Source organism: Hibiscus syriacus, unplaced genomic scaffold, assembly GCF_006381635.1.
Source record: "Hibiscus syriacus cultivar Baekdansim isolate YM2019G1 unplaced genomic scaffold, ASM638163v2 tig00110206_pilon, whole genome shotgun sequence".
NCBI classification, from domain to species: domain Eukaryota; kingdom Viridiplantae; phylum Streptophyta; class Magnoliopsida; order Malvales; family Malvaceae; genus Hibiscus; species Hibiscus syriacus.
In genome coordinates, this window is record NW_024062627.1 from 1,352,239 (window position 1) to 1,379,775 (window position 27,537).

At 31.8% G+C, this 27,537-nt stretch overlaps 2 protein-coding genes, 1 long non-coding RNA gene and 5 other non-coding genes across 10 annotated transcripts; 4 read left to right on the forward strand and 4 right to left on the reverse strand.

The window, feature by feature from the left end:
- Nucleotides 1-1,199: 1,199 nt before the first annotated feature.
- On the forward strand, nucleotides 1,200-1,271 carry TRNAD-GUC. The gene has a single exon. It is a non-coding gene; the product is annotated as a tRNA-Asp (tRNA).
- Nucleotides 1,272-1,331: 60 nt separating this feature from the next.
- On the reverse strand, nucleotides 1,332-1,405 carry TRNAV-AAC. The gene has a single exon. It is a non-coding gene; the product is annotated as a tRNA-Val (tRNA).
- A 5,491-nt stretch (nucleotides 1,406-6,896) lies between these two features.
- LOC120219462 lies at nucleotides 6,897-9,024 on the reverse strand. Its single transcript, XR_005525306.1, has 2 exons — nucleotides 7,514-9,024; nucleotides 6,897-7,413 (listed from the first exon to the last, which is right to left on the reverse strand). It is a non-coding gene; the product is annotated as an uncharacterized LOC120219462 (long non-coding RNA).
- Nucleotides 9,025-12,462: 3,438 nt separating this feature from the next.
- LOC120219456 (28 kDa heat- and acid-stable phosphoprotein-like) lies at nucleotides 12,463-16,446 on the forward strand. 3 transcript variants are annotated; one of them, XM_039216279.1, is made up of 9 exons: nucleotides 12,482-12,592; nucleotides 13,331-13,368; nucleotides 13,507-13,647; nucleotides 14,375-14,437; nucleotides 14,555-14,638; nucleotides 14,740-14,774; nucleotides 15,167-15,252; nucleotides 15,948-16,013; nucleotides 16,312-16,446. In XM_039216279.1, exons 1-9 carry the CDS (start codon nucleotides 12,526-12,528, stop codon nucleotides 16,344-16,346), a joined length of 615 nt encoding a protein of 204 aa, XP_039072210.1. In that variant the 5' UTR covers nucleotides 12,482-12,525; the 3' UTR covers nucleotides 16,347-16,446. The 3 variants fall into 3 exon arrangements, with proteins under 3 accessions (XP_039072211.1, XP_039072210.1, XP_039072212.1); XM_039216280.1 differs by lacking the exon at nucleotides 13,507-13,647 and having other exon boundaries at nucleotides 12,463-12,592; nucleotides 14,740-14,833; nucleotides 15,139-15,252; XM_039216281.1 differs by lacking the exon at nucleotides 13,507-13,647 and having other exon boundaries at nucleotides 12,490-12,592.
- Nucleotides 16,447-18,184: 1,738 nt separating this feature from the next.
- TRNAD-GUC lies at nucleotides 18,185-18,256 on the forward strand. Its single transcript has one exon. It is a non-coding gene; the product is annotated as a tRNA-Asp (tRNA).
- Nucleotides 18,257-18,320: 64 nt separating this feature from the next.
- TRNAV-AAC lies at nucleotides 18,321-18,394 on the reverse strand. The gene has a single exon. It is a non-coding gene; the product is annotated as a tRNA-Val (tRNA).
- Nucleotides 18,395-22,879: 4,485 nt separating this feature from the next.
- TRNAV-AAC lies at nucleotides 22,880-22,953 on the reverse strand. The gene has a single exon. It is a non-coding gene; the product is annotated as a tRNA-Val (tRNA).
- A 679-nt stretch (nucleotides 22,954-23,632) lies between these two features.
- LOC120219460 (pentatricopeptide repeat-containing protein At1g63330-like) lies at nucleotides 23,633-25,655 on the forward strand. Its single transcript, XM_039216286.1, has one exon. It carries the CDS (start codon nucleotides 23,692-23,694, stop codon nucleotides 25,552-25,554), a length of 1,863 nt encoding a protein of 620 aa, XP_039072217.1. The 5' UTR covers nucleotides 23,633-23,691; the 3' UTR covers nucleotides 25,555-25,655.
- Nucleotides 25,656-27,537: the final 1,882 nt, after the last annotated feature.

Here is a 27,537-nt window from a genome sequence, read left to right on the forward strand (position 1 = left end):
TTTATTGAATTCCACGGTGGAAGGCTTTGGGTACTTGTCAATCATCTTGTTAAACACAATCAGAGCATCACCAACACTATCGAATCCATCATTCGTTTTCCCCTTTCCACTTACAGAGACGGATTTCTTATTTAAAGCATCGATGTTGGTAGCAAAGGGGTTAACAGAAGAAGAAGAAAAAGAAGGGTGGAAAATAGAGCGATTCCTTCGGGCATTGACAACAGGTCGAAGAATAAGAGAAGAAATAAGCTTACCCATATCTTGAAATGAAAAAGAAAGAGCTGAGCTTGAAATGGTGGAGGCACCAATTTAACAACTGATTTTTCTTTCACGCCTCACCTGTAAATAAATAATATAAAAGTTGTCAAGGGCAAATGAAACTAGGCGAGGGTCGTTTAAACCCTTCGGTCAATGTCAAATTTCTATTACAAAATTATAAAATAAACTAGGGGAAATTACAGTAGGGGAAAATTGTAAAATAAGGTGTTATAAAATATTTTTATTAATGGATGATGAAAAAAATGATATTGATGATATTAAAGATTGAATTGTGATTTATTTTATTGTTGAGTGATTAAATTAAAAATTTATTGATTATTAGATTATTTTGAAGTATTGAAACAATTATTTTAATGATAGAAAAATAAAATAAAAAAAACTCTAAAAGGAGAATACGTGGGAATCACTATAGAAGTATCGACCCATGCATTAAACATTTTTCTGAAAACAATTATTTATGTAATTAGAAAAATAAAACTACATCTAAATACAATATTTAAAGGTGATTCACATATACACTTTCTTTTATTTATTTTTATTGGTGTATTTTAATGATGTTGTCGATATGCTTGTTAATGGAACAATTTTATATTTATATTAAACTATTCACAATAATTTTATTTATTTATTTGTAAGAAATAATTTAAAATTTTAAGTTTACATGTAAGAAGTATAATTAACTCAAAAACAATCCTAATCTTGAATTTAATTTATATAATTAACAATAATATACACGATTAAACTAAATGTTTATATAAAATATATAAAAACATGACATAAATAAACAAATTACTAAAATCTGTTTTGACATAAGAAATAATAGAAGTAGAGTGTTCTTCTTGAAATTGTGATCATCAAACATGTCCAAGTACTCTGTTAAATAGATTTCATAAATTAATGACAAACCTGCGAATAACATCGTCGTTGTAGTATAGTGGTAAGTATTCCCGCCTGTCACGCGGGTGACCCGGGTTCGATCCCCGGCAACGGCGAATGCTTTGTTTTTCCTCCTTTTCTATTTTTATAGAAAAAAGCTGGATAAAATGACCATCTGGCTTCGCCCGGACTCGAACCGGAGACCTTCAGTGTGTTAGACTGACGTGATAACCAACTACACCACGAAACCTGATTGTTCCTCTGTTCCATTACATTTTATAATTACTTTAAAAAATATAAGTGTAGAAAAATCATAACTACGATTTTTAGTTCGGAGGTTAACCCAAATATACTTTAAATGATTTTTAAAATATATATTTTATTTGAACTTAATTATACAAATATGTAAATATTAATATAAAGTTATAATTTAATATTGGCTAAATGGTATAAGAGGCCATTGAAGTTTTATAAAATATCAATTAAGCCCCTCATTGTTTTCACCCAAACGTGGCCTTGGACTGACGATTTCTATCATTGATCGTTATACTATTTACATGGTCGTTAACCTTACTGACATAACAATTAATGTGTGAATAATAATCTATTATCATCTCATGCTTAATCCCTCAAGCGTGTATTACATGTGGTTTAAGAAAATTTAAATTTTATATTTTTATAGATTTATAATTAATTTGATTTATCTATTTGAAATTTATCATATCATGCTTAATCCCTCAAGCGTGTATTACATGTGAATAATATTTTGCAGTGTGTTATCTAATTCAATTTTAATTTTAAATTCATCTATTTGAAATTTATATTATAACATCTATCATATCTTGATATAATTAATATAAGTATTATTTTTAAAATTTTAACTAAATTTGTAACACCCCAATTTAGGGGCTAAATTTAAGAAAATATAAATTGGTGGATTTAATTTGGTATTTTGAAAGAAATAAGTGATTAAATTGTAAGATTTCAAAGTTGACAGACCGTTTTAAGAAGTGCAGGATCCCTACTTCCAACTCCGATCTACTCGCCGTCCGACCTCCAAACGACAAGCCGAAACAACCATCGTGTTCGTTGTCAACCGAGGAACAAAACCCCTCAAACCTTTCGTCGTGAATCATCGCCGTTCGTCGTGAATTTCAGTCGGAAGTATCGTCGGTAATAACTCAGTTTTAGTTGGTTTTTCATCGATTCACGATGATCGGGTCATCCGTTTACGACACCTCCCGCACCATCGTGTTCCTTGTGCCGTTCCGAGTCCACCGGTGTTCTCCTTTTTCTCCGACGGCGGCGGCGCGTTGAGAGGTGAACCGGTCAAACTTCCCGATTTGTTGAAATCGAGCTCTCCGCCATTCAAAATTGTGAACCGAGCTTTGTAAGTATCTCGAAATCGCTCAAAATAATTTTTAGAAATTTTTCCGGGATTTTATCACTGTTCACGTGCCCCCACGCGCAGCCACTGCGCGTGGGAAGGGAAAAGTGACCGGTTTGACCGGTTTTGGAACTGTTTTGACCGGTCACAACCCGACCCGACCCGTTTACTCGACCCGTTGACTCGACCCGTTGACCCGACCCGACCCGTTGACCGTTGACCGTTAACCCGTTGACCGTTGACCGGAGTTGACCATTGTTGACCAAAACTTTGACCGGCTTTGATCGGGCATTAAACGACCTTTGACTTCGACCGAGTATACCTATCCTGACATTTTTTGACGTTCCAAATCCGATTCCGCTGTCCGTTTTTTGAAATTCAAACCCGAATGCCTCGAAATTGTCAGTCAACCCCGTTGACTTTGATTTTGACCGAAAATTCCAAATTTTCGAAAAGTCATATTTTATACTTTCGACGTCCTGAATCCGAATCCGAAGTCCGTTTCGCCAAATTCGAACCCGGTAAGCCGTCTTCCACTAATTTATCACCCGATTCGATCCGTTTATCGTAATTAAGCTCCGTTTCTGATATAATTTATGTTGATATGTTTTTGAGGAATTATTGGAAGTTGAATTGAAGATCAAAGGCGTTCGAATGGAATTTTTATGGTCGATCAGTTTTGCACGGAAATCAAGGTAATACTTTACTACCTCTTTATGCTTTATGGAACATGTTGATATTGGTAAATGCATGAATAAGATAATGTTGGTCACTTTTGTGGAGTTGAATAATTTATTCACTCGATATGAATGTGGTAGAAATTCTGTAACTGAATACGGATCGAATGACTATATGAGATTGAAAGATTGTTAGAATTAAATTACAATTTTGTGAATATGATAAAGAAATCAGACATGGATTTGTAATTATATTTTATATCATCAAGGATTAAATGTTAAAGTACTTGGATGGGAATTATGAGAATACTTCGGTATGGTAAAAATACGAATTACCCTTATATTGGAAAATGATAAGAATTGTCCTAGAAGTGGACTAATAATCTGAAAAGACATATTGATACGATAAATATATTGATGTGCATAGAAATGATAGTTATACTAGAAATTATGGTAACCGGTTTTTTAACCCAAGAGGGTTTATACAAGATACTAGAAGTGTGTTAAGGGAATTATTTCAAGATCAGAGAGTGTTCAAGAAAGCAATTAATCATAGGATCTCTAAATTATATTATTTTCGTTAAGAGCTATAATCGAACTTATCTGGTTTAAGAAATTATAGAAATGCCCTTAAGAGATAGAATAGTCTGAGTTAACCCTGAATGAGAAAATACTTAGAGGATTCGTACTTAACTCGATTAGTACAGATTTGATTGTTAAGATCCTGACTTAGTGCAGGAAAATTCATGATATTCTGTTTGTAAAATCTGAGAAGCACTTGACCCGAAAATATCCGAGAAATGAGTAAATACTGAAGAATAATTTATCGGGGGTATTCTGCTGTCATTATTCGAAAGGACTGAAACAAATGATGAGATTGAATTAAATAATAAGATCGGATGGAGGAAAAGATATAATTGGAATTAAATAATAAGACTGGATGGAGAAAAAAGATTGAAATACCGTGGATCTGTAAAATGACCAACATACCCCTGTAATGGAAATGACCCAAGAATATCACCAAGCTCAGGAATGATTGAATATCCTCGAGCTCTGAAATGAATGGAATAAAACTGAATATCAAAATTACCAAAATACCCTTATGGCATAAAATTAAGTAAATATCTTGGATTAATTAGGCATAGATATTACTGGAACATGTGTTCGTCTTCTCAAGTTTGGCTCGATGACAAATTTTGGAAGTATTCAGTTCAACTCAGATCTAGATCGTATTCAGTACTAGGAATTGGACGTTTGTTCGACAAATCAACCACGAAGACCAAATTGAATGGAATGGAAGTACAACATGTATCTGAAATTCAGGAACGTTTAAATTATTCTGGAAAATCCCGAAGTAACTGGATTGGACTTGAATGTTAAATGAACTAAGTAACCTCAATGACTGAGGATTAAGTAAGATTGGAATAAGTTTGAAAACTCGGATGAACTTATGATGTATCATCCTTATGGATTATGAACCACAAATCAAGTACGTCAGCATTTCATGGTATAGTTGAACATGGAAATAAATAAAGACCATTAGAATATTTGCTTGTCTCCTTAAGATCTATTCAGTGATGACTCAGATGATGATTTGTGGATAAGAATATTTGGTATTAAAGAGTAAATACCCTGAAAGGTTAATGAATTGACAAGTTGGTAAGTATTGGTTCCAAAAGCTATTCATCTGGAGTTGTTCGATAATCGGATTAATCGTCATAGATTGTAAAGATTCAGAATACCTTCAAATTTCGTAGAGCTTCAGAAAAGTGTACGAATAAGATGATCCGATGAATCATATCCTGAATAACCGATGATTTTGTCAGTTAACAAACTCTTCTAATAGTGATTCTAATTTTCGGCATTCTATTGGTAAACTGAAGATTTGCGTTTCTCTGCCGATAAGATTATCCTGTATCTCTAAATAATATCTGGAAACTCTAGTGTGTTCCCTACTTATATGAATATTTTATCTGATTTCTGATTTGAATTCTGTTTAAACATCTGATCTGAAATCTGTTCTGATTCCTAACCTGGATTCTGTTATGATATATGATCTGAATTATGTTTTGATTTTTGATATCTCCGTTTACCGACGGAGAAATGTTTTAAATGGGGGGTATTGTTGAAGGAAGAAGTTCTGCAGGTTCCTCGGCTTTGTGCTCAGGGCCTTATATGTTGTGTTGGGTTGGGTGTATGGTTCTGGGGAACCTACACATTATGTTGTGTTGGGATGGGGGTATATATATATATATTTTAAAAAGATCTGAAAAGTTACATGGTTTTTGGGGAATACACTAGAAAACCTATTCTGATCTCCTTAACTCAGTCATCCAAAATATTTCTCTGAACTGAAAGCTCATTGTCTGTTACCACCTGAAATATCAGTAGGATCTCTGCTCAGCATAAAAATATGTAAATGTTCGGAAACAATAAGGAAATAAATATTTATCTGTATCTGCACGTTCATCAGCATTATCTGGTAGTTCTGTATTACTGAGCTTTTCGAAGCTCACTCTATTACTCACCTTTTCAGATTAAAAGAATTATACCAGTGCATCTATCGACTTCAGTAAGGGAGTTCTTCCGGCGTTGTTGCAGAGTATGGTACATGTGATTAGGGGGCATGTAATTGTATTTTGATTTATATACGAGTCTGGAAATATGTTTTATTTTTAAATAGTGACAAATGATTTTATAAGTTTACATGTTCTGATAAAAAGATTTAAATTTTCCGCTATTTTTACAATGGGTCGCTCCGGTGGCCCTAATGTGACTTCTCGGATCGGATTGGGCTACCCCCATCGGTCTGGGGGTTACAAAATTTCCCAAAACATATGGAGGACATTTTAGAACAAGTCATAATATAAATAAAATTTTCAAATATTCCCTTTTAAACCTCAGTTTTAATAAATTTATATATATATATATATATTATAAATCCCTATCAGATCTCCTATTTTCAAGTATCCATCCTTTACTGTGATTTATTGAAAAGAAGAAATCAACTACTCTGAAAATATACCTTATCACTGATTGAGTTTCCAGAATCTTTTAACTTATCACAGTGCAATTGCTTATAAACAAATCGATCGCAGTTACAAGTAACGATCTCTACATTAAAGTCAAAGCATCACCAACATTATCGACACTATCATATTTTAACTACACCATTTTCCATTTTAGTATTGTAGGACTAAGGTGCTGAGTATGTTGTCGTTAAAGAAATCATAATAATCTTGGAGTTTGCGAATAAATAAATATGTTAAGAGGATTATTTTTATAAAATTTAGTCTAGTTGATCATTAGATTTGATAGAGATGATTAAATTAAAGAAATTAATTAAGTTATTGAACTATTTTTACATTTAATGTGATCTTTAAACTAAAAAAAAAAAAGAAAAACTAATGTTACCCTTTGATCAACTATTTATGTTGTTGCCGGTATAATATTGATGTGGCATTTATGGTAGTGATGCGACGGTTTACGATACTGATGTAGTAATCCACTGTAGCTAATGCCTAATGACGTAACACATTTATACTGAATTAATTTAATATCGAGTTTGAGAGTCAAATTGATTTTTTTAAGTTTAATGACCTATTTTTTATAAAAATAAAATGCTCAAATATTTTAAAAATTAAAAATAAAATAATATGATTCTAATTGAAAATATATTCTGACATTTTTAAACGAAGTTACATGTAAAAGTTTAGAGTCCACACACACGCTAAATGTATCCAATAGAAAAACAAAACACTAAATGTACACATGGAAAGATCAAATGACATCCCGATACTCTTCGACTTAGCCAACTTACCCAACTAATTCTAGCTGTACCCCTTTAACATGGACGCCTTTGGTACATACCCAGTTGTGTCCGTCTCATACGCATCTCAGGGACATATTAGGTTCTTGAAATGGCATTGGTTACCATTCCCGTGCAACATAGGTTGAAAGTTTATGTTATTACTGAGATCTTAAAAGCCATGAAAATGCAAAGCTCAAGCGATGAAATTATATATAGGAAAACAAAACACATGTATTGGCAACAATAATACAGTACTAAAATCCCGAACACATCATGATCTTACCGCACCAAAAATCTACAACAACAACAACCTATTACATCATGTCTCCACCTTCGTGCATTAAGGACATGGCATTGAAGAAAAGAGTTCGATCTTTAACTTCCTGAAAATTATGAAAGCATCCAGAAAATAAACTCTACAAAAAGGTTAAAGTTTAAAGAAATACACATGTCTTCAATCGGGTATTGTAAGTGGAAATCAACCTGAAAACAAAGTATAAGATCGCCAAGAAGAACTACACAACCTGACAACAAAGTATAAAATCCCTTGGAAGAACTGCATCGCACACAGATACCCCACACTGAAGGTACCTTTGCCTGACATTCTTGCAAATGTTAACCCACTCATCCTCTTATCCAAAATCAGAAAACCGAACCTATACATCCTGCAAAAGGCACCATTGAATAAGTCTTGCACTGTGTTACACAAAAATTTTGCAAATCGTACTATAAACATTTCTTCATTGCAAGAAAAAGACGAAGTCCTTACCTGCTCAATGCCTCCCTTTATCATTGTTTCAACACTATCCTCAACTTTAAAAGCCATTAACAACGCACACACACTCTACAGAGAGAGAACTACTCGAACCCTGATCTTTTAGCACTTAGGCCACTCAACGGTTCTCATGTAATGTACAACAACAAATGCATTAAAGATGACAACATTAGGCTGTGAGTTTGTTTGATTCTATAATCATATAAAAAAGGTTCATTATATAATAATATAATCAAACAAGCTCACATCCTAAGAAATCTTACTTCAATTACAAAGTCCATTTATTAAAGTAAAAATAGTTACAATAATAGGTCCAACACCTAACAGCAGCATTTTCTACCAACACAGAAAATCAAAAATCAATTTGATCTAATTGACAAAAGCAATTCACAAGATGCTTAAAGAATAAACATCACGGGGAACTCCTAATAATTCCATCCGGCAACGTATAGAAACAACAATAGCATAATGTTAAATCTTAAGAACGGATCTAGTGATTTATCAAATATCACAACTTGAAGGCTTTGGGTATTTGCCAATCATCTTATTAATCAAATTCAAAGCATCGTCAACATTAACAAGGCAAGCATATTTATTCGCTTTCCACTTATAGACATTGAATTCTTACTTAAAGCTTCGATGTAGGTAGGGATGGTATCCAAAGAAGAAGAAATGGAAAACTAAAAATTAGAGAGATTCCTTCCATCATTAAGAATTAGACGAAAACAAATGAAGAATCACGCCTACCCATATCTCAAGTGATTAACGATATGATGAAAAAAACAAACAGGAATAACAATGAGAAACAGATTTAGATCAAATTATAACATCTACCAATAGAAAAATTATAGTTAACACTAAGCAAAATCAACAACACATTCTCCTGATAAGATAAGCAGCGGAGGCAAGTGTTCCCGCTAGTAATAGAAGTAGGAGAAACCCACATGCACAGGCAGCACGACGCTAGAATGAAGACAGAAATAAGGGGGGGGGGAAATCAAAACCCTAAACATATGCAGTAAAATTCTCGTCGGGGTGGCTGTCACAGAGAGTAGGACGGTGGGAGTACAGATTTTGAGATGGTGGCTCAACGTTGGGAAACACAAAAGAGCATAGTTTTATTCTTCTTTAGTTCTGGGAGGAAAAGAGGAGATGATAGATTAGGAAAAGAAAGGAAAGATGCGAGCGGCTGAGGTAAAGAAAGGAAGGGAAACCCTAAATTATATATATAGTGGTATTTGACAGGAAAGGAAAGTTGCGAGCGGATCTGAGGGGAAGAAAAAAGAAACCCTAAACTTTGATATACACTACTATAAGGCTTGTAAATATAACAAAATTGATTGTGAGTTATTCGAGATTGATTTAGTTAAGAATTTGGAAATATATATTTGATTTAAATAGATTAAACTCGATTCTAGCTCAACTCGATTCTTAATGAGCTACTTGATACTCGACTCAAAAAGCTCACGAGTAACTAAAAAATAATATATTAAATTTTATTTTAAAAATTAAATTATTAATAATATTAGCATTCATGTGTTGATTTTTTTAAAATTACAATATAATATTTTCATATATTTAAAATTTCAGGTTTGGATGCGAGTTTGAGCTTCAATTGAGTTGAGTTTAAGAAAAAAAAATTATTTCGAGTTTCAATTCATAGTTTCAAGTTTGATTCGAGCTTAAAAATTTTAGGCCTACGAGTTTTCGAGCCGAGTTGAGCTCAACAATACTTGAACTCGACTTGTTTACAACCCTATTACTAAATAATCATTAAATTTTGCTAAAATAATTTTATTTGTCATTAGATTTTTAAAAGTTACAAAATAGACATTAATTGAGTTGAGTTTAAGAAAAAAAATTTATTTCGAGTTTCAATTCATGGTTTCAAGTTTGATTCGAACTTAAAAATTTTAGGCATACGAATTTTCGAGCCGAGTTGAGCTCAACAATATTTGAACTCACTTGTTTACAACCCTATTACACTCGTATACAACATTAATGACATGTACCAATATACACTACTGATATATTAATAGAGAAAAATTCATAAATGATCATTAAATTTTGCTAAAATAATTTTATTTGTCATTAGATTTTTAAAAGTTACAAAATAGACATTAAATTTTGAATTTTATTAAAAATTAAATATTGAACGTTAGATGTTGTTAAGTGGGTGAGGTAGCATGCTAAATTAATTTAAAAAATATCTTATCTGACCATCAATTATAACTAAAATTTTATTTTTATATATAATTTAAAAAATAGAATTGAAAAAATATATATGGTAACAATTTATTTTTAAATTTTATTTTTTAAAATTATAATTTTGTGAATTTTTCTAGTTAATCAAATACTTCCAAACTTAAATAAATAATCGAAATAATCTTTAACTTTTAATAATGCATCAAATAATTTATATGATACAAACTCAATATCTATAATTGGTAATAAAAATAATATTTATTTTATTCACATCTATTTTGTTTTCAATTCAACGAATTTAATGAAATTATTTTAATTAAAATTAACAGTAAAATGAAATTTCAGTTACAATTGAAGTATCAAATGAGATATTTTTCATTAATTTAAAGTTCAGTTAAAAGATATTTCTTATTAATTTAAAGTTCAGTTATAAGATATTTCTCATTTTGTAACAAAATCTAAAGTTTAGTGTCCATTATAGAAGTTGTGAAGGTTTAGTATCTAAAAGGATAAATTTTAATATAGTTTAATGCATTTATGAATTTTATCATATAAAATTAATGGTGAATATTGCATTACATTCATTATAGAATTTTCCGAATACAAAGTAATATCTGTTTAAATATTTTCAATCATTTAACATAAATATATTAAATAATACGTATTAATTACTTTGATTTGGGTATGAGATTTTCCACCCTACACAGAACTCTTAATTAAAACCAATTTGCATTTTACAAAATCCTACTTATTTATTTCAAACTGAAAAAAAAAGATGATATGAAATCAATTTTGATCAGATTGAAATCTATTGCATTCGTATAAAATTATCGTCGTTAATCATATGTCTACAGTATAAAATAATTCGATCTTACTGATCAAATTTAAAAATTCAGATATTCGATCTATTTTTAATTTTAGGATAATTTAGTCCGAAAATCTAAAAAAACTAGATAATCAAGTCGAATATGAATGGAATAAATTTTAATTTTAGATTATCCGAAAATCCGTTAAAATTTAAACTTTTAAAATAAATTATAAATAACCCTTCTAGCTCAATAAATAATTTATCCAACAACCCAACCCTTAATTTTAATTTTCCAAAATGCTCAAATCCCGTACTTCAGTTCCACACAACAGCTTTACTAGTTTTGATCTTATTTCCTTGTACATTACTTCGTTCTGCTTCCTCTGCTGCTTCGGTAGGTGTCCTGGCACGCGATCATATAGGTTTGACTGTTGCTGGGCAGGCAATCCCTCTCCACAGCATTAGCGACCCCACTTTGGTTAAAGCTCGCGCTATCACATATGGTATTCGCTTGGCTTCCGAGTTACAATGTGCGGGTCTTGTGGTTGAAAGCGATGCTTCCAACGTGGTTTCTCAGGCTGATATTTATCAGTGGTGCACTTTTTTTTCAGCCGCAACTCGCCAGTTGCTGAAATCTCATCCTCCTGTTATAGTTCATTCGATCCATCGTACTACCAATGAAGCGGCTCATGCCTTGACACAGTGGACTATCTCTCTTGTCCAATCTTTCTATTTTGAGTTGGATTGTTCAAACTGTATTGATACTGTCGTTTTACATGATGACTGCTTTGGTTAATAAAATATTGTTTCAAATTACAGAAAAAAATGTACATTACATTTTAAAATATAGTTTAATAGAAAAAATAAGTATATAAATTAGCTTTTTTTAAAATATGTATTTTTTCATTAAGATAGATGATGAATATTTTTTTTTATATTATTTTAAGGTTTTTCATTGACCAACGTTCAAAATATATGTTATTCAATTAAAGCATGACATGTGTTAAAGATGATTATGAGTTAGGTCATATCAAGTCAAATTTTTGTTCCTCAAACTCGATCAAAAAATTAAAGGTATGATGACAAAATTAACTCTCAGGGTTGCACAATTGATCATTTTGACCTCTATTTTTTTTATTATTTTAGCTTTTAACGTTTTATTTTTTTTCCATCAAAATAATCTATATTAGATAAAAATCATTAGTTAAATAACAATCAACGTAAGTTACTTCCATAGCATCATGTCACATAACTAATGATATTCTTTATTTTTATAAAATATATTCATTGCCCAAATTCTTTTAAACGTTAAAGGATATTTAATCTCACATTTTTCATGTATATTACATAACATTGATATTAATAGAATTAAATTAAGTTGATCGCTTTTTTTAAAAAAATTTAATCTTGAAATTGATATATTTTTCCATATTATGCCTTGAAATTCATTTATCTACATTAATTCCTAAATTTAATATTCTTGAAGTTTTGATATTTTGATGTGGATAAAAAACAATCATTGACCATATTGAAAAATATTACTAAGTTTAGGGACTAAAAGTTTCTTTAACCCAATAATCTAATTCTAAATGCATAAATTTATGTATTTAAGAAGAAATCTTCAGTCACTGGTTTCAGGTCTCGCTTGCAGCTGCTTCTTCCTTCAATTTCTTTTGAGCTTATTAATATATACACACATATAATATTATGGGAAGAGGAAAATTCAAGGGCAAGCCCACCGGCCACCGCCACTTCTCGACTCCCGAAGAGCTCCGTACATACTCTTGTCTCTTTTCCTTTTTTATGTATTTATATACTTTTCTTTTAAAAAAATTCGTTTGCATGTGCTTTTATCATACAGATTATTATAGGGTTTTTTGGTATCCGATCTAACCTAGCTTTAAACTGCTGGATCAGTAGCTCTAGTGTATTGGTTTTTATTTTGTTCCTTTTTGTTATGTGAATTTTCAGATGCTAAATAGAGAAAATAGAGAAATTTTTGTTTTAAAGTTCAAAGTTTTATACTTTTAGACTTCAGTTTTTGGTTTTAATGGACTCTGCGATTTCATGGATGAATTGTTAGATTCAAAAGTTCTGGTGTATTTTAATTCGTTTGCATGTGATGTACTTTTGTGTATTTCTATACGGTTTCTGTAGCGTTTTGATTTTTATTTTGTTGCTTTTTTGTGTGTGCATATGTGAATTTTTAGATGCTAAACAGAGAAAATAGAAAAAAAATTACTTTGAAATTCAAAATATTCTACTTTTAAATTTAAGTTTTAGTTTTTAATTAACTTAGAAATGATTCTGCAACTAGTGGATGAATTATTAGATTCCAAAATTTTTGTATAGTTAAGTACTTTTGTTTATTTTAATCAGTTCAGCTAACAATTTGCACTTTAAATCAAATTCAGAGACCAAAACGAAAAAGTTCTTTGTGCTTTTCTTCTGTGGTTTTATAACTTTTATCATTAATCTCACTTTTTCTTTTCAAATGTTTTAATGGTTTCAGGTGCTGGTACCTCTGTTCGTCCCCGTACTTTTAAGAAGGTAAGTTTTTATGCTAATTTTAATTCACTTGTGATTATAAATCTATAATATTTGAAGAATAATATGTATGGTGAAATTAGCTTTTAATTGCTATTAGTTTACTTATGGAAATTTGTTTGTTGTTATCTTGATTTGTAGCTGTATTTCGCCCAAAAAGAAGTGAATTTTTGCTTTGAGAGTGATTCTTATGAAGAGGAAAATACTACAAAGTTTGACAAACCAAAAATGATGCTTTGTTTGAACTTTTGTCAAGTTATGTTTGATCTCTTTTCCTATAAGGTGGATGGCAGGTTGAATATTGTAATTTTCTTGTATTTTGATTGTTTGTGTCAGTTTTCATCTTCATTATAATTTATTTTCAAGGTAATTATAGTTTGGATTGGACTTTTTATGTCTGAAGATCTATCTTTTCTTTTTCACGTTTAGATGCTTTTAATAGTCAAGAAATTTGATTTTTGCTTTTATATATGTTTGATAAATGGATAAGTTGTAACACCACAACCCAGTCTAGATGGGAACCGAATCAGATATACTATCGGAGAACAAAGAATTAGAAAACTTTCAAACAAATAACAAACATTGATCATACATATTCAAACAAATAACAAACATTGATCATACATATTCAAACAAGCATTTAATGGCTCATTTAAAGCTTAATCATCCTTATTTTTCTCAAAGTTCGCAATTTAATCACTTATCAAAATTAAGCTTGATTCCTTTTCAATTTAAAGAAAAATTATGAAATTTGATGACTTTGGGGGTGTTACATAAGTATTCAATAATATTGACGATAAATGTGGTGATGGTTGTTTTCTTTTCCTTTTCATGCTTCATAATCATTTGTGTCAAGTGTTTAATAAGAAAACTAAAGTTTTTTTTTTTCTTGAATATTGTTAGCTTTGTTCTTATTCTTCTCTTTCTTTGCTTTATGGATGTGTATGTGTTTGTTTTCCGTACTTCATTTCACTTGGTAGATGAAATGGTATTTTATCGTTCATTCTAGGAAGAAGCTGAAGTGGAGGATGAAGAAGAAGAGTCTGAGGAGGAAGTGGAAGAAGAGCCTGAGGTCATTACATTTTGCCCTTATTTAGTCTAATGCTGATGACATTAATTCCATTTGCAATAAGTGCTTAATGTCCTATTCACCTTTTATAGTTCCTTTATTTTTTTGCTGATATGGCAGAAGCGAAAGGGTACCCAAGGGCTTATTGAGATTGAGAATCCAAATTTGGTCAAACAAAAGAATGTTAAAGCTAAAGATGTTGATGTAAGTTACAGATGCTCCTCTGATGCACAAATTCTGTACTTAATCATAGATAGATATATATGAATTTATAACTGTTTGAGAACTTGAAATTTATGTTCCAGATGGGGAGAACAACTGAACTATCAAGGCGTGAAAGGTTTGTAATTCTCTCCCTTCATCAAATCTCACTGATCACTGCTTTATCATGTGCATCTGGCACAAACTTTTGATTGCTTAAGTACTTCCTCTGAGACTGAATTTTTTGTAGATTGTGATCCTAGTTGGAAAAGGGGCATGATATGGTTAAAAATATTTTTCCTGTCATTTCAGCATGTAATGGGTGAAAGCTATTTCATCTCTTTCTTTGAAACTGCTGTAGATTATTTGCTTCAAAATATGGTGCTCTTGCTTTTAAATCTTCATCTTTCGAAGCTATATATATTGTGCTTATTATGAATTTTTATTTGCAATGGTTGCTGATGTATTAATTAATTATTTCCTTTGAGACTGACTTGGATTATGCTCTTATTTTACAATGTATGAGTGCAGAGAGGAAATAGAAAAGCAAAAAGCTCACGAACGATACATGAAGCTGCAGGAACAAGGGAAAACTGAACAAGCAAGAAAAGATTTAGGTAACTAGTGGATACCACGTGATTCACAAATTAATGTCTCTCTTAAACCCCAATTGACTATTTGAAATTACCAAGGACTTCTGATACCCCTGTCAAATATTATTATACTTCAACATTCCAGGGACTGGTTTGCTTCTTTTTTGGTTAACCGAATATGATCCTGTATAGCTGAGGTTGAATTTATGTTCATTCCTTATGTGCTGAAGGGGGGGATGAAAATAATGATAATAATAACTCATCTCCCTTTTGAGTTATTATAGTAGTACTGTGTGTTTTGTGTCAACCATCCTCGATGTAAGTGTGACGCAAATGATAGCATATTTTGTCTAAGCATATATGGAAGATCATTTTCTGTACTACTAACATTATATGGGAGTACTTGATTTCTGAGGAGAGAATGGATATGTAACATGATTTCTATAGCTGTTTACTCGTTTGGTTTTAAAATATGACTGGAACCTTTAGGAAATTTTTGTGAGAAGTCGTATAAGATATTTTTCTTGGGATTTTTTAGAACTCGTTTCTTCCTTCCATAAGTGCAATCTGGATCGGTCTTTCATGGAGGTTTTGAGAAGCAAGAAGTAAAGAGATGATTAATGCTGGTTTTCAAGTTATCAGCTTGACATCAACTCCTTTGTTTACATCTCTCTTCTCTTCCGTATTTTCTGATGTTCACATTTATTTTTCAATTACAGAGCGCTTAGCCTTGATACGGCAACAAAGGGCAGACGCTGCTAAGAAGAGAGAGGAAGAGAAAGCTGGTATGGCTCCGTCACGAATTATCTCACCTTTATATTATAATGCATGCATTTAATTACTCCAAAATTTCTGATGTTAGAGAATCAGCATCAGATTTGAATGTCAGCTTTGGATACAAGTATGTGTCCAACGCAGGTAACATATGTGGAGGGTTCTTGGACAAATATTATTCGAATCCATGTTTGAATACCTGTCAAGTAAAACAAAGAATCGAAGCAACATAGATCAAATTTTGATCTAAAATCCGCATATTTACAATTTATGTGAAAGCTGATATGTTTTCTATTTGTTTTCTTACAGCGAGAGAACAGAAGAAAACTGGAGCTCGTAAATAATCCAGGTTGAGAAAAATCAGTATGATCAGTTTAACTCTATCTTCTATGTTTCGACTAATACATTAGTATACTTAAGCTCTTATACCATAAAAAAGTTTCAATTCTGATACATTTATATTTACTTTTGGATCGTCACAAATTACATGCTTTCGTCGTTCATTTCTGTTGTATTAACATTGAAACGTAGTAAATATGTAGGCCAAGAGCATAGCTTTGGCTTGGAAGGGAGAGATTATGCTCAGTGAGGAAGTAGGGGTATCATAGAGTCTCGAGTTCGAATTAGGGTTTAATCGTAGGATCAAGTTTAATATCATAACATGAGATATTTAAACACATAGTTTACAAATAAGAAAATTGTTTGATTTATGTTCACAAAAATGGTTTATATATAAAAATTTGATCTTGTTAATATGTTTGAGCAAGTTTAATACCTCTCATTTGAGCTATGTTGATGCATAACTGGCGGTAAGTGCTTTAAATATATTGATGATTATGATAATTGTGCCATATTTATGTTTAGACGCCACACCACACCTTTACACCTTTTGTTTCTCGGCCTAGCAAATCCCGTGCACCCATATGTCCAATATTTTCCCTAGAGAGCATGAGAAAGGAAAATAAAGAGGAAGGACTGGGGTTTTGATTTCCCCCCTTTTTGCCTCATATTAATAATTATCTTGTATTAGAAAATAAGTTGAAAAATATTTACTTTTGAAAAAAGTATAATTTCTTTTACAATGAAAATTATAAAAAATTTCAAATTAGTCATCTTATTTTTTTTAAAAAAAAATAAGGGTAAAATTGAAAAATCAATCAAACATTGAGGATAAACTATATTATTACACTTTGGCGGAATAAAGAATTAAAAGGACTTAATTTAACAAATTTCAAAATAATGAGCTCGACTTTATAAAAATTGAAGGCAAGATTAACACAGTGAACTTTTAAGGACTAATCTTGCAATTATGCCTCAAGTAAAAGGTGATTTTTTAGGAAAAAAGTGCAATCATTTATTGGTATGAAATTTTCTTATACTTTTTGAAAAATAAATATTTAAGTTTCATGTATTTTTAAATATTAAGGACAATCAAAATTAAGTAAAATATTAAGAACTAATTTTTATTATTATATTTTAAATAAATTTTTTATTAATCCATTGTTGTCATGTTAAATTCCGTGACGAAAATAGGTGAAATGCTTGACGATGAAATTATTTATGTATAATTTTTTTTAGAAATAAATTATTTATTTGATATTGAAGGATTCAATATAATACATATATGAAAAATATAATTAACTCAAAATAAAAACGCATCATAAAAGTAACATACATATAAATTCACAGAAATATATCTTATACCTAAAAACCTAAATTAATTTTTAAATCCTTTTAAAAAGCATTCATCTTGCATAATATAAATTTATACCTTAAATGCCCCGTAATTTGATGAATGATTTTGAAAAGGATTTAAAGGTTAATTAAGGTTTTGTATTTATACGAAACTGTTCAAAATAGTTATTTTATCTTTAAAAATGATATTAAAATTTTAAGTGTATGTATAAATTTATTTATGATTTGATATAAGAAGTGAAAAGCAATCATAATCTTAATTTTAATTTATATAATTAACAATAATGTCAATGCACAATTAAATTAAAAATTTATTAAAGAAAATAAAAATATACAAACATGACATAAATAAACAAATTACTATTATCTATTTTTACATAAGAAAGAATAGAAGTACAGTGCTCTCCTAGAAATCATATTATTAAATATGTCCCAGTACTCTTTTTTATAGGTTGTAAATAAATATAACAAACCTAGTCTCAACGTTGTCGTTGTAGTATAGTGGTGAGTATTCCCGCCTGTCACGCGGGTGACCCGGGTTCGATCCCCGGCAACGGCGTAGTCTTTTAATTTTAACTCCTTTTCTATCTTTTTAAAGAAAAAAAAGCTGAAAAAGGAAAAAATGGCTTCGTCCGGACTCGAACCGGAGACCTTCAGTGTGTTAGACTGACGTGATAACCAACTACACCACGAAACCTGATGTCTTCTAGATTCAACCATATTTTATAACTATAAAATATTCTTAATATCATTCTGCCTGTTGGTTTTAGTTTCTGTGGATTTCCCGTTACGGCAACTCCGGCAGCATGATCAACACCGTCGAGGAGTCCTAAATTCCATAGTGTATTTATTTCTTCCTTGAGATCCCAGTTTTGAGGATACCATGCAGATCCTCAACTCCAGTTGATTGCAAGTGACATCTTTCCTGTACCTGTTGCCTAGAGCCGTTATCAATGGGTTTGCCAAGAACATGACTATTCCAAGCCGGGACAACCTGTTAAACATTTATAACTTAATCACCATAATGGAATAATCTTCACTTGTTGGACTTCTAAAACCTGGAAGAATGAGCTTTACTGAACGGATGTGCATGCATTTCCATTCACCGCGGGCATGGAATCTCGTTGGGTAGCATTCAGTTTTGGTTCCTAGTCTCACTCATTTTAGCCTCATTCTGCTTTCTTCTGTTTACTATCTTGTTTCAGGTTTACCATCTTTTTTATATAAAATTTCATCATTTAAGTTTCTTTAATCAAAATAAAAATTTATATCTTTGTAATGGAAATATGATTACCAAATCAAATTTCCTAAATTAAATTAGTACTAAACAAAAGATATCAACATCAAATTAGTAGGGAGATATTAGTACCACCCTGAAGAGTACCGATACATTAGACCAAATTTAAATTTTAATATATTAATTTAATATTAATACTTAAATTAAAGTATCAATATTGCATCAATGTTGTCAATACCAAATTATTGGTATCGATGCCATAGTTCATATATCCTAAATGGGTAGCAGTACCACTCTCGAGTATCGATGTTATTCTTATACAACATCGATGGTAGATAGTTATATCGAAACCAAAAAGAGATTAGATATTTTTATTTAAGCATGAAGTATCAACATCAATGAATGGTATTTCTACCAACGAGCATAATCACGATACTAGAATCTGTATGATCCCGTAGTTCCTTCAGCCATCTCTGGACATTCTCAAACGTGACACGTCGAGTAACATCATAGACGAGCAATGCACCAACAGCACCTCGGTAATATGCACTTGTAATCGCCCGGTATCTAGAACAGAATATAACAATAAATCAACTCATGAAAAGCTTGTAAAAACACATCCATTTATTGGAGAAACTGTGAATCAGGCATTCACAACACAGCACTGCAGTTTCATGACACTGCAAGCAAGGCAAGATTCAAAATCAGAATCTTCTATTGATTTCTCATCGTCAAAGAGAAGTACAAGCAAGAACAGCATTTTCATGATTCCCCTTTACTAATTCATGACAATAAAGACATTTCATCATCAACTGAGAATTTATAATAAAACGTGTTACGGTTTATTGGAAATTCAGTCCTCCAGAAACTTCATTTCAAGGAGAGACAACACAGAATTTTCATTTCATGCTCGACATGTTCTAGACACAGATTTTATTTAATCGGTCTGTCAATGTAGAACATTGGAAGCATGTCTAAAGCTGACACAGTTAAAAATTTCAATGGAAAATATATGATATTAAGGAACCTCCATTTGGTATCCTTTTCAACAGCAACATCGCCTATCTATTCATAGATGGCTCTATTGCGAAGTACCCGATTACGCAACACAAGCGTTCTTCCAGCCTCATTCATGATAAACAAGAGTTAAAGAAATGTAGGCATGTCCTTGAATGCTTGTACCGATGCTTTCATACAAGTTCAGGCATCTATGGTTACAGATACAGGACATGTATCATAACTGAAACAGACAGCTAATAATGTCTGAAATTTCAGAATAACATAAAGAACTTCACAATCAGAAGTAGCCTAGAGCAATGACGAAAAATACTATGATACATTTTTGGAAAAGAAAAAACAAACCATGAGTCAACTATGACTTTTCAGAAAAGTAGGTTTATTCCACCTTTCCACTAATGGATCAAAGCTGCAACATTTATTAATTAGACACAAGTATAATATCCTTTGTAGTTCATCAATTAGTAAACTCAGTCTGGGATTTTTGCATACAACCTACAACAAGCAAATTTGTACTTCAAAAATTCAAATCGAGTTTGCATTATGCCAATCATGAAAATTGTCTTTCAAATATGCTTAAGCCTTAAAAATCAATACCACAATCCAAAAAATGCCCCTCTTCACCAAAAACCGAGCCCAAGTCCACATGCATTATAATTAAAAAGAAAATTCTGAATGCAACTTATCCCCACATTTTCTCAGCAACCAAACAACCCAACAAAGAAAAAAATAAACCCATGTACCCATTTCGCCAAAGCAATACACTAATCTAGAACTACCAACATTTCCTCCAATGCTTCAAAAATTTTTTTGAACTTATAAAAATAGAACTAAACAACAAAATGGAAAGATGAGAACTGCTTGAGTATAATTTTCCTACATTTTACTCAGCAACCAAACAGACTAAAAAAATACAAAATTCCAAGCATTATACCAATCCAATCAGCAGAGAAAAACCTCATTTTCCTCAAATCTATCAAATTCCAGAACCCCGTTAACCAAAACAAAGCAAACGAGGAATGGGAGTAATGATAAAAATGAAGTTTTAAAAATATACCTTTCTTGTCCAGCGGTGTCCCAAATCTGGGCCTTAACGATTTTATCCTCGACCCGAATGCTTCGGGTGGCAAATTCGACTCCGATTGTAGATTTTGATTCCAGGCTAAACTCGTTTCTCGTAAATCTAGACAAAAAATTCGATTTCCCGACACCCGACTCTCCGATCAACACCACCTCTTTATCTTTTAAATGGTTGGTTGTCCTTGTTCCCGATAGTAGGTTGGTTGAGAGCAGCTATAATTTTGTGGGATACCTCTAAATTATAAAATGTCTGATTCAATCTCACGACCTTTAAAACCTTATATTCTACCGACTGAATTAGATGATTTAGATAATTGGAGCTATAAACACTCTGTTTCGATTTCTTTTAAATGCTATTATTTTAATTTTTAAAAACTCAACCCAAAACTAAATGGGGTAATAAAAATAATTGAATTTTAATTATTTAAATCAATGTAATTAATAGATTTTTATTTTTATTAATTTACATCTAAAATATTCTTTATATTATATATCATTAACTTAATTCTAAATTAAATAAGCATTGATTCAAAAAATTATTGAGTGATTTCAGTTATAAAATAAATAATTTAAAAATATTTTTAAAAGAAATGAGACTAAGAACACACCCAAATTTAATGAAACTTTTACCCCAACCTTCCAACCCTTCATCTGAAACTGAAAGAACTTGAAGTTTTGTACACCTGAAAAGTAAGTATGGGTTGGTGCTTGTTTCATCATCTTTCTGTTGATCATGGTTTCCCTAAGTGGATTTTATTTGCAATCTATCTTCATGTTGATCAACACTGCGACACCACAATGGCTATGTTCAAACTTCTCCAACATGGCTATGTTCGTAGACATTGAGTGAAGGTTGCTCATCCCGACCACAATGGCAATGCAAATCAACGGCGACAGGGAGGGTGATGGTGGATGTGGCAGAGGTTCGGATCTGTTTGTTTTCTGCAATGAATTGTGATCAACCTCAGTGCCATTGTTTGTAGCATGCTTTGATTCAGTACAATGCACTTTTTAACCACTGAATCCAACTTAGAGCTTTAGCCACACGATGAACCACCAAACTGGTAAAAATCAACAACCTCTCTAACAAGTAGAGTAAGTTAGCAGGGGTTGCGTCCGTACTATTACAACGATTGCTATAGTGAAAAGGGAGGGTTTCCCAGTGTTGTATGGGTGGTATCCCTTGATTGAGATGACCGAGGCAAGTGTTGTTCTCCAAAACGGTTGTTGCCATATTGGTAGTGTTTGGACGTGTACTACTTATAATGCTTTATTTTGATGATGGAATGGTTTGGTTTGTATATTCCAATAGGCTGTTTTAATGCGCTTTCGCTGCTGATGGTGGCATGGAGCTAAAGGGGGGGATTATATACCTTTTGCTTTTGGTGTTTGAAGGTTTGTCTATAAGGGGTGATAAGTGGGCTTCAAAGATCAAATGTTTCGAATCATTCAAGGTTATTTTTGTTATGCCGCTTGGCTTTTGGAGCAATTTTCTATGTTTAGATGTATTTTAAATCCTCATTTGAGGAGTTAAACTTTGATTGAAGGGGGGGAATCTCATCCTTCATCTTTTGGTTGTTCAAAACATGGGATCTCTAATTCAATCCTTCAGTGTTTATCTTCAAATTTCATCCAAGATAGAGATCAGAAAGAACAGTACTAACATGTTTTACTACGCTATAAAATAATAAAATACACCTGCTTTCAACAAAGTCGTTGTAGTATAGTATTAAGTATTCCCGCCTGTTATGCGGGTTACCCGGGTTCGATCTCCGGGAACGGCGTATTTTATGTTTTTTTCTCCTTTTCAATATTTTAAAGGACAAAAAGATGAAAAACGATAATATATGGCTTCGCCCGGACTCGAACCGGAGACCTTCAGTGTGTTAGACTGACGTGATAACCAACTACACCACGAAACCCGAACGATTCCACTAAACTTATAATTAATATACCTTAATAAATTAAACAACCTACGCCGCATGATACTTTTATTTGCTTTTCAAATTGTGTTCTAAAAAAACCTGATCTTTTCAAATTGTAATGGAAATATTGTTACCAAATAAAATTTTCTAAACTCATTGTGTTTCTTTTCATTTCTCTTACATTAATTAATTTGCTGCTAGTGAACATAGATAAAATAAATTTTCATCGGTATAGAACCAAATAAATCCAAAGAACACACTTTAATCAATTTAATGATCAATTAATTTAAAAATTATTATTGTTTGATTAAATATAATAACAATAATTTGACATACAAGAATGGGGTACAATAAGGCATTATCTCTCCGGGCTTGTGCCGAACTCTTTTTTGTGAATCAATTCCTTTTATTGTCTACCTGATCAGCTAAATTATATGTTTAGTAAGTCTGTTTTAAAATAATTTAAAATGATTATAAAATATTATTTATTCATAAATTTTTATGATTTATTGACAACACATAAATACTATGCAACAGCTACGAATCCAAAAATATATATATAATTTTTTTTAGGACGGACACGTATAGATTCACAACGTAATGTTTTTATACCAACCCTTCATGTTTGCTATTGTGTAGAGCCGAGAAAGCTTTTATACTCTTCTTTACAGGTGAGGCGAGAAAAAACGAAGTTGTCTCATTTCAATCTCAGCTCTTGCTTTTCCATTTCAAGATATGGGTAAGCTTATTTCTTCTCTCATTCTTCCTTCTGTTGCTAATGGTGGAGGCAATCTTTCTATTTTCCACTCTTCTTTTTCTTCTTCTGTTAACCCCTTTACTACCCACATCAATGCTTTAGATAAGAAATCCAAGCCTGTAAATGGAAAGGATATAAAGTATGATGGCTTCCATAGTGTTCGTGATGCTTTTTTTGTGTTTAACAAGATGATTGGAAAGTTCCCAAAGCCCTCCATCGTGGAATTTAATAAACTATTAGGAAGCGTTGTTAGGATGAAACATTATGCCCTTGTCGTTTCTATGTATAGCCGGATGGAATTACTTGGAGTTTCTCATGATGTTTATTCTTTGAACATCTTGATTAATTGTTTTTGTCAATTAGGTCGGGTTGATTTTGGGTATTCTGTTTTGGGGAAAATACCTGATATTGTAACTCTGTCCACTCTGATTAATGGACTTTGCAAGCAAGGTAAGATTTATCAGGCTGTGAGTTTGTTTGATGAATTTGTTGAAAAGGGGTATCAACCTAATTTAATTGTTTACAATATAGTTCTCAATGGTTTGTGTAAGATCGGCAGTACAAATAAAGCTGTTAAGTTTCTAAGGATGATGGAAGGAAGAGGTTTCAAACCCGATATTGTAGCATACAACACTGTCATCGACTGTCTTTGTAAGCACCGGTTGATAAAGGAAGCTCTCCATCTCTTCTCTGAAGTGAAGGTTAAGGGCATTAAACCAGATACCATTACTTACAATTGCTTAATTCATGGTATGTGTAATTCGGGTCAGAAGATGGAGGTAACAAGGTTGTTGAATGAAATGGTGGATAATAAGATTAACCTCGATATTGTCACATATAATATATTGATCGATGCATATCGCAAGGAAGGGATGATCTCTGAAGCTGAAGATATTGTTGACACAATGATTAAACAAGGCATTGAGCCTGATGTTTTCACATATAATGCATTGATTGATGCACATTGCAAGGAAGAGATGGTTGCTAAAGCTGTGCATATTGTTGACAAAATGATAAAGCAAGGCATTGAACCTAATGTTGTTACCTATTCTGCATTAATAAACGGCCATTGCTTGGGAAACAAATTGGACAAAGCTACAGGAGTTCTACAGTTGATGATTGGGAAGGGTTGTGCACCTGATATTGTTAGTTACAACACGTTGATCAATGGATATTGCAAAGCTAACATGTTAGACGAAGCAATGGAACTCTTTGATGAAATGTCTCAAAAAGGACCAAACCCGGATGTTGTCACATACAGTACTCTTATGCAAAGCATGTTCCAGTTAGGGAGAGTTTCAACTGCATGTGAATTTTTTAGAAAGATGCTTGCTTCTAGACTAGTTCCAAATTTGGTGACATGTTCGATTTTGCTGGATGGTTTATGCAAAGCAGGTAAACTCGAAGAGGCATTGAAACTTTTTCAAGCTATGCTGAACAACGGACTGGAACTTAATATCGTCTCTTATAATAATCTGATCGATGGGTTGTGCAAAGCTGGGCATATTGATGTTGCGAAGGAATTATTTCAGAAACTCTCATTCAATGGTTTAAAACCGGATGTTTACACGTATACCAGAATGATTGATGGATTGTCTAAAGAGGGATTGCCAGACGATGCATACCAATTGTTTAGGAGCATGGGAGACAATGACTGTTTGCCTAATAGCTGTTGTTATAATGTAATGATTCTGGGGCTTCTTCAAAATGGTTATACCTTGAAGGCAGCACAAGTTCTTGAAGAAATGGTGGGTAAGGGCTTCTCTGCAGATATTTTCACTGCCACTTTATTTGTGAATCTCATCTTAGGTTCTGATAAATCAATCTTGATGAAGGTTTAAGGTTTAGTGTAAAGATGGTTACTTGTAATTGTGGAACGATTTATTTATAAGCAATTGTACGGTGATAAGTTGAAGATTCTGGAAACTACAATGAGTGTTGAGTCTCTTTTCTATTTAGTTGATCTATGGAGGAATTGAGGTTGTTTTACAATGAACATTCATTGGTTTGCTCATTAAAGTCTTTGTTGGAAGGGTATACTAATGGTTATTACTCAATCTGTACTCAAATGATTTGCGAGTTGTATACGTAGGCTGTTTCAGTTCAGCTGATATTTCGATCCGAAATAAGCAATTGTAAAAGAATATCTGATCATTTGTCCTTGTCCAAACCAGGTACGCATTGGCTCAAATGAACCAGTTTGTTTCTCTTAGCATTAGCATTGATTCTTTCTCAGATCATGATTTCTTTTAATGTTTGCTTCTACTTGTTTTAAATCCTCAGTTCGGGACTTTATATTATTCATAAATTAAACTTTGATTGAGGGGGGGGGGGGAATCTCATCCTTCATCTATTGGTTGTTGAAAACATGTATCTCTAATCCGTCAAATTTCATCCAAGGTAAAGATCAGACAGAGTATAGTACAGTGCTCTCCTTGAAATCATAAACATTAAAAATGTCCTAGTACTGTGATAAATAGTTTGTAACAAGTTAGCCCCCACTAAAGTCGTGTACTATGTGGTAAGTATTTCCGCCTGTCACGTGGGTGACCTGAGTTCGACCACTGGCAACTTCATGATCTTTTAGGGGGGCGTTTGGATCAGGTTATGTAAGATTACTGGGAGAATGGAATGTCATTCTCTCGTTTGGATTGGAGTAATAAGTTATTCTCAATAGTGGTATTTTGGGGGCTTATTACCGGGAATGTGATTCCCCATTCCCTTAGGTATTGTTACATTCCCGATATTTTGGACTAAAATGCCCTTAAAAAAATTCAAAAATATACTTATTTTGTCGTTGAATAAAAAAAATTTTATGAAAGTTAAATTGCAAATTTATCTTTAAATTATTTTAGATTCACAAAAAAAATTTCATAATTAGAATTTTATATAAAGTTCATGGGTTAAAATAAAATTTTAACCTTTCGTTAAACCTATTTATCTTTTTAATTTTGTAAAAAAATTATATAAATTTTATGAATTTAAAATTTTTAAAGAAAATATATAAATTAATTATAGTAAAATTATAGTAGAATTCAACTTGTTAAAATAACAAATATATAATAAGGACAATTTGGTAAAATATACATTCGAATAATCTTTTATTTCTTTAACCAAACACTACAACGCAACATTCTGAGTAATGTGTTAGGTAATGTTACATTTTGATAATCTTATTCTCGACGGTAATCTTACATTTCGTGAACCAAACACACCCTTAATTTTTCCTCCTTCTATCGAAAGAAGAAAATGCTAAAAATTTGAAAATCAATGGCGTCACCTGGATTTGAACCGGAGACTTCTAATGTGTAAGACTGACATGATAACCAACTACACCACGACACCAATTGATCTTTGTTTACAAACTAATTTTTAATGATTAAAATATAAGTGTAGAAATATCACAACTAAATAATAAGCAGCATGATACCTTTATTTGCTTTTCAAATTGTGTTCTAAAAGAAAAATAAACTGATATTTTCAAATTCTAATGGAAATATTGTTACCAAATAAAGTTTTTAAAATTCACAGATTGTGTTTCTTTTCTTTTCTTTTTTCTAGACGGATCAGAATACCGATTCTAAAAATGGTTACGGCGATATCTCATTATGTTAATAATATAGTTAATTATGTCGACAACGGAGGCCATGAAAAACTGTTAAAACTAAACTATAGGCTTATTATGCCTTTATAAGTAAATGCTAGGGTCATAATAAAACTAGTCTGCTGTTAGCAATTAAGGTATTACTATATTAAAAAATAATACTTATATTAATATTTATTTTATTTTATTTTATTTAAAATATGTCATAAATTTATTAGTT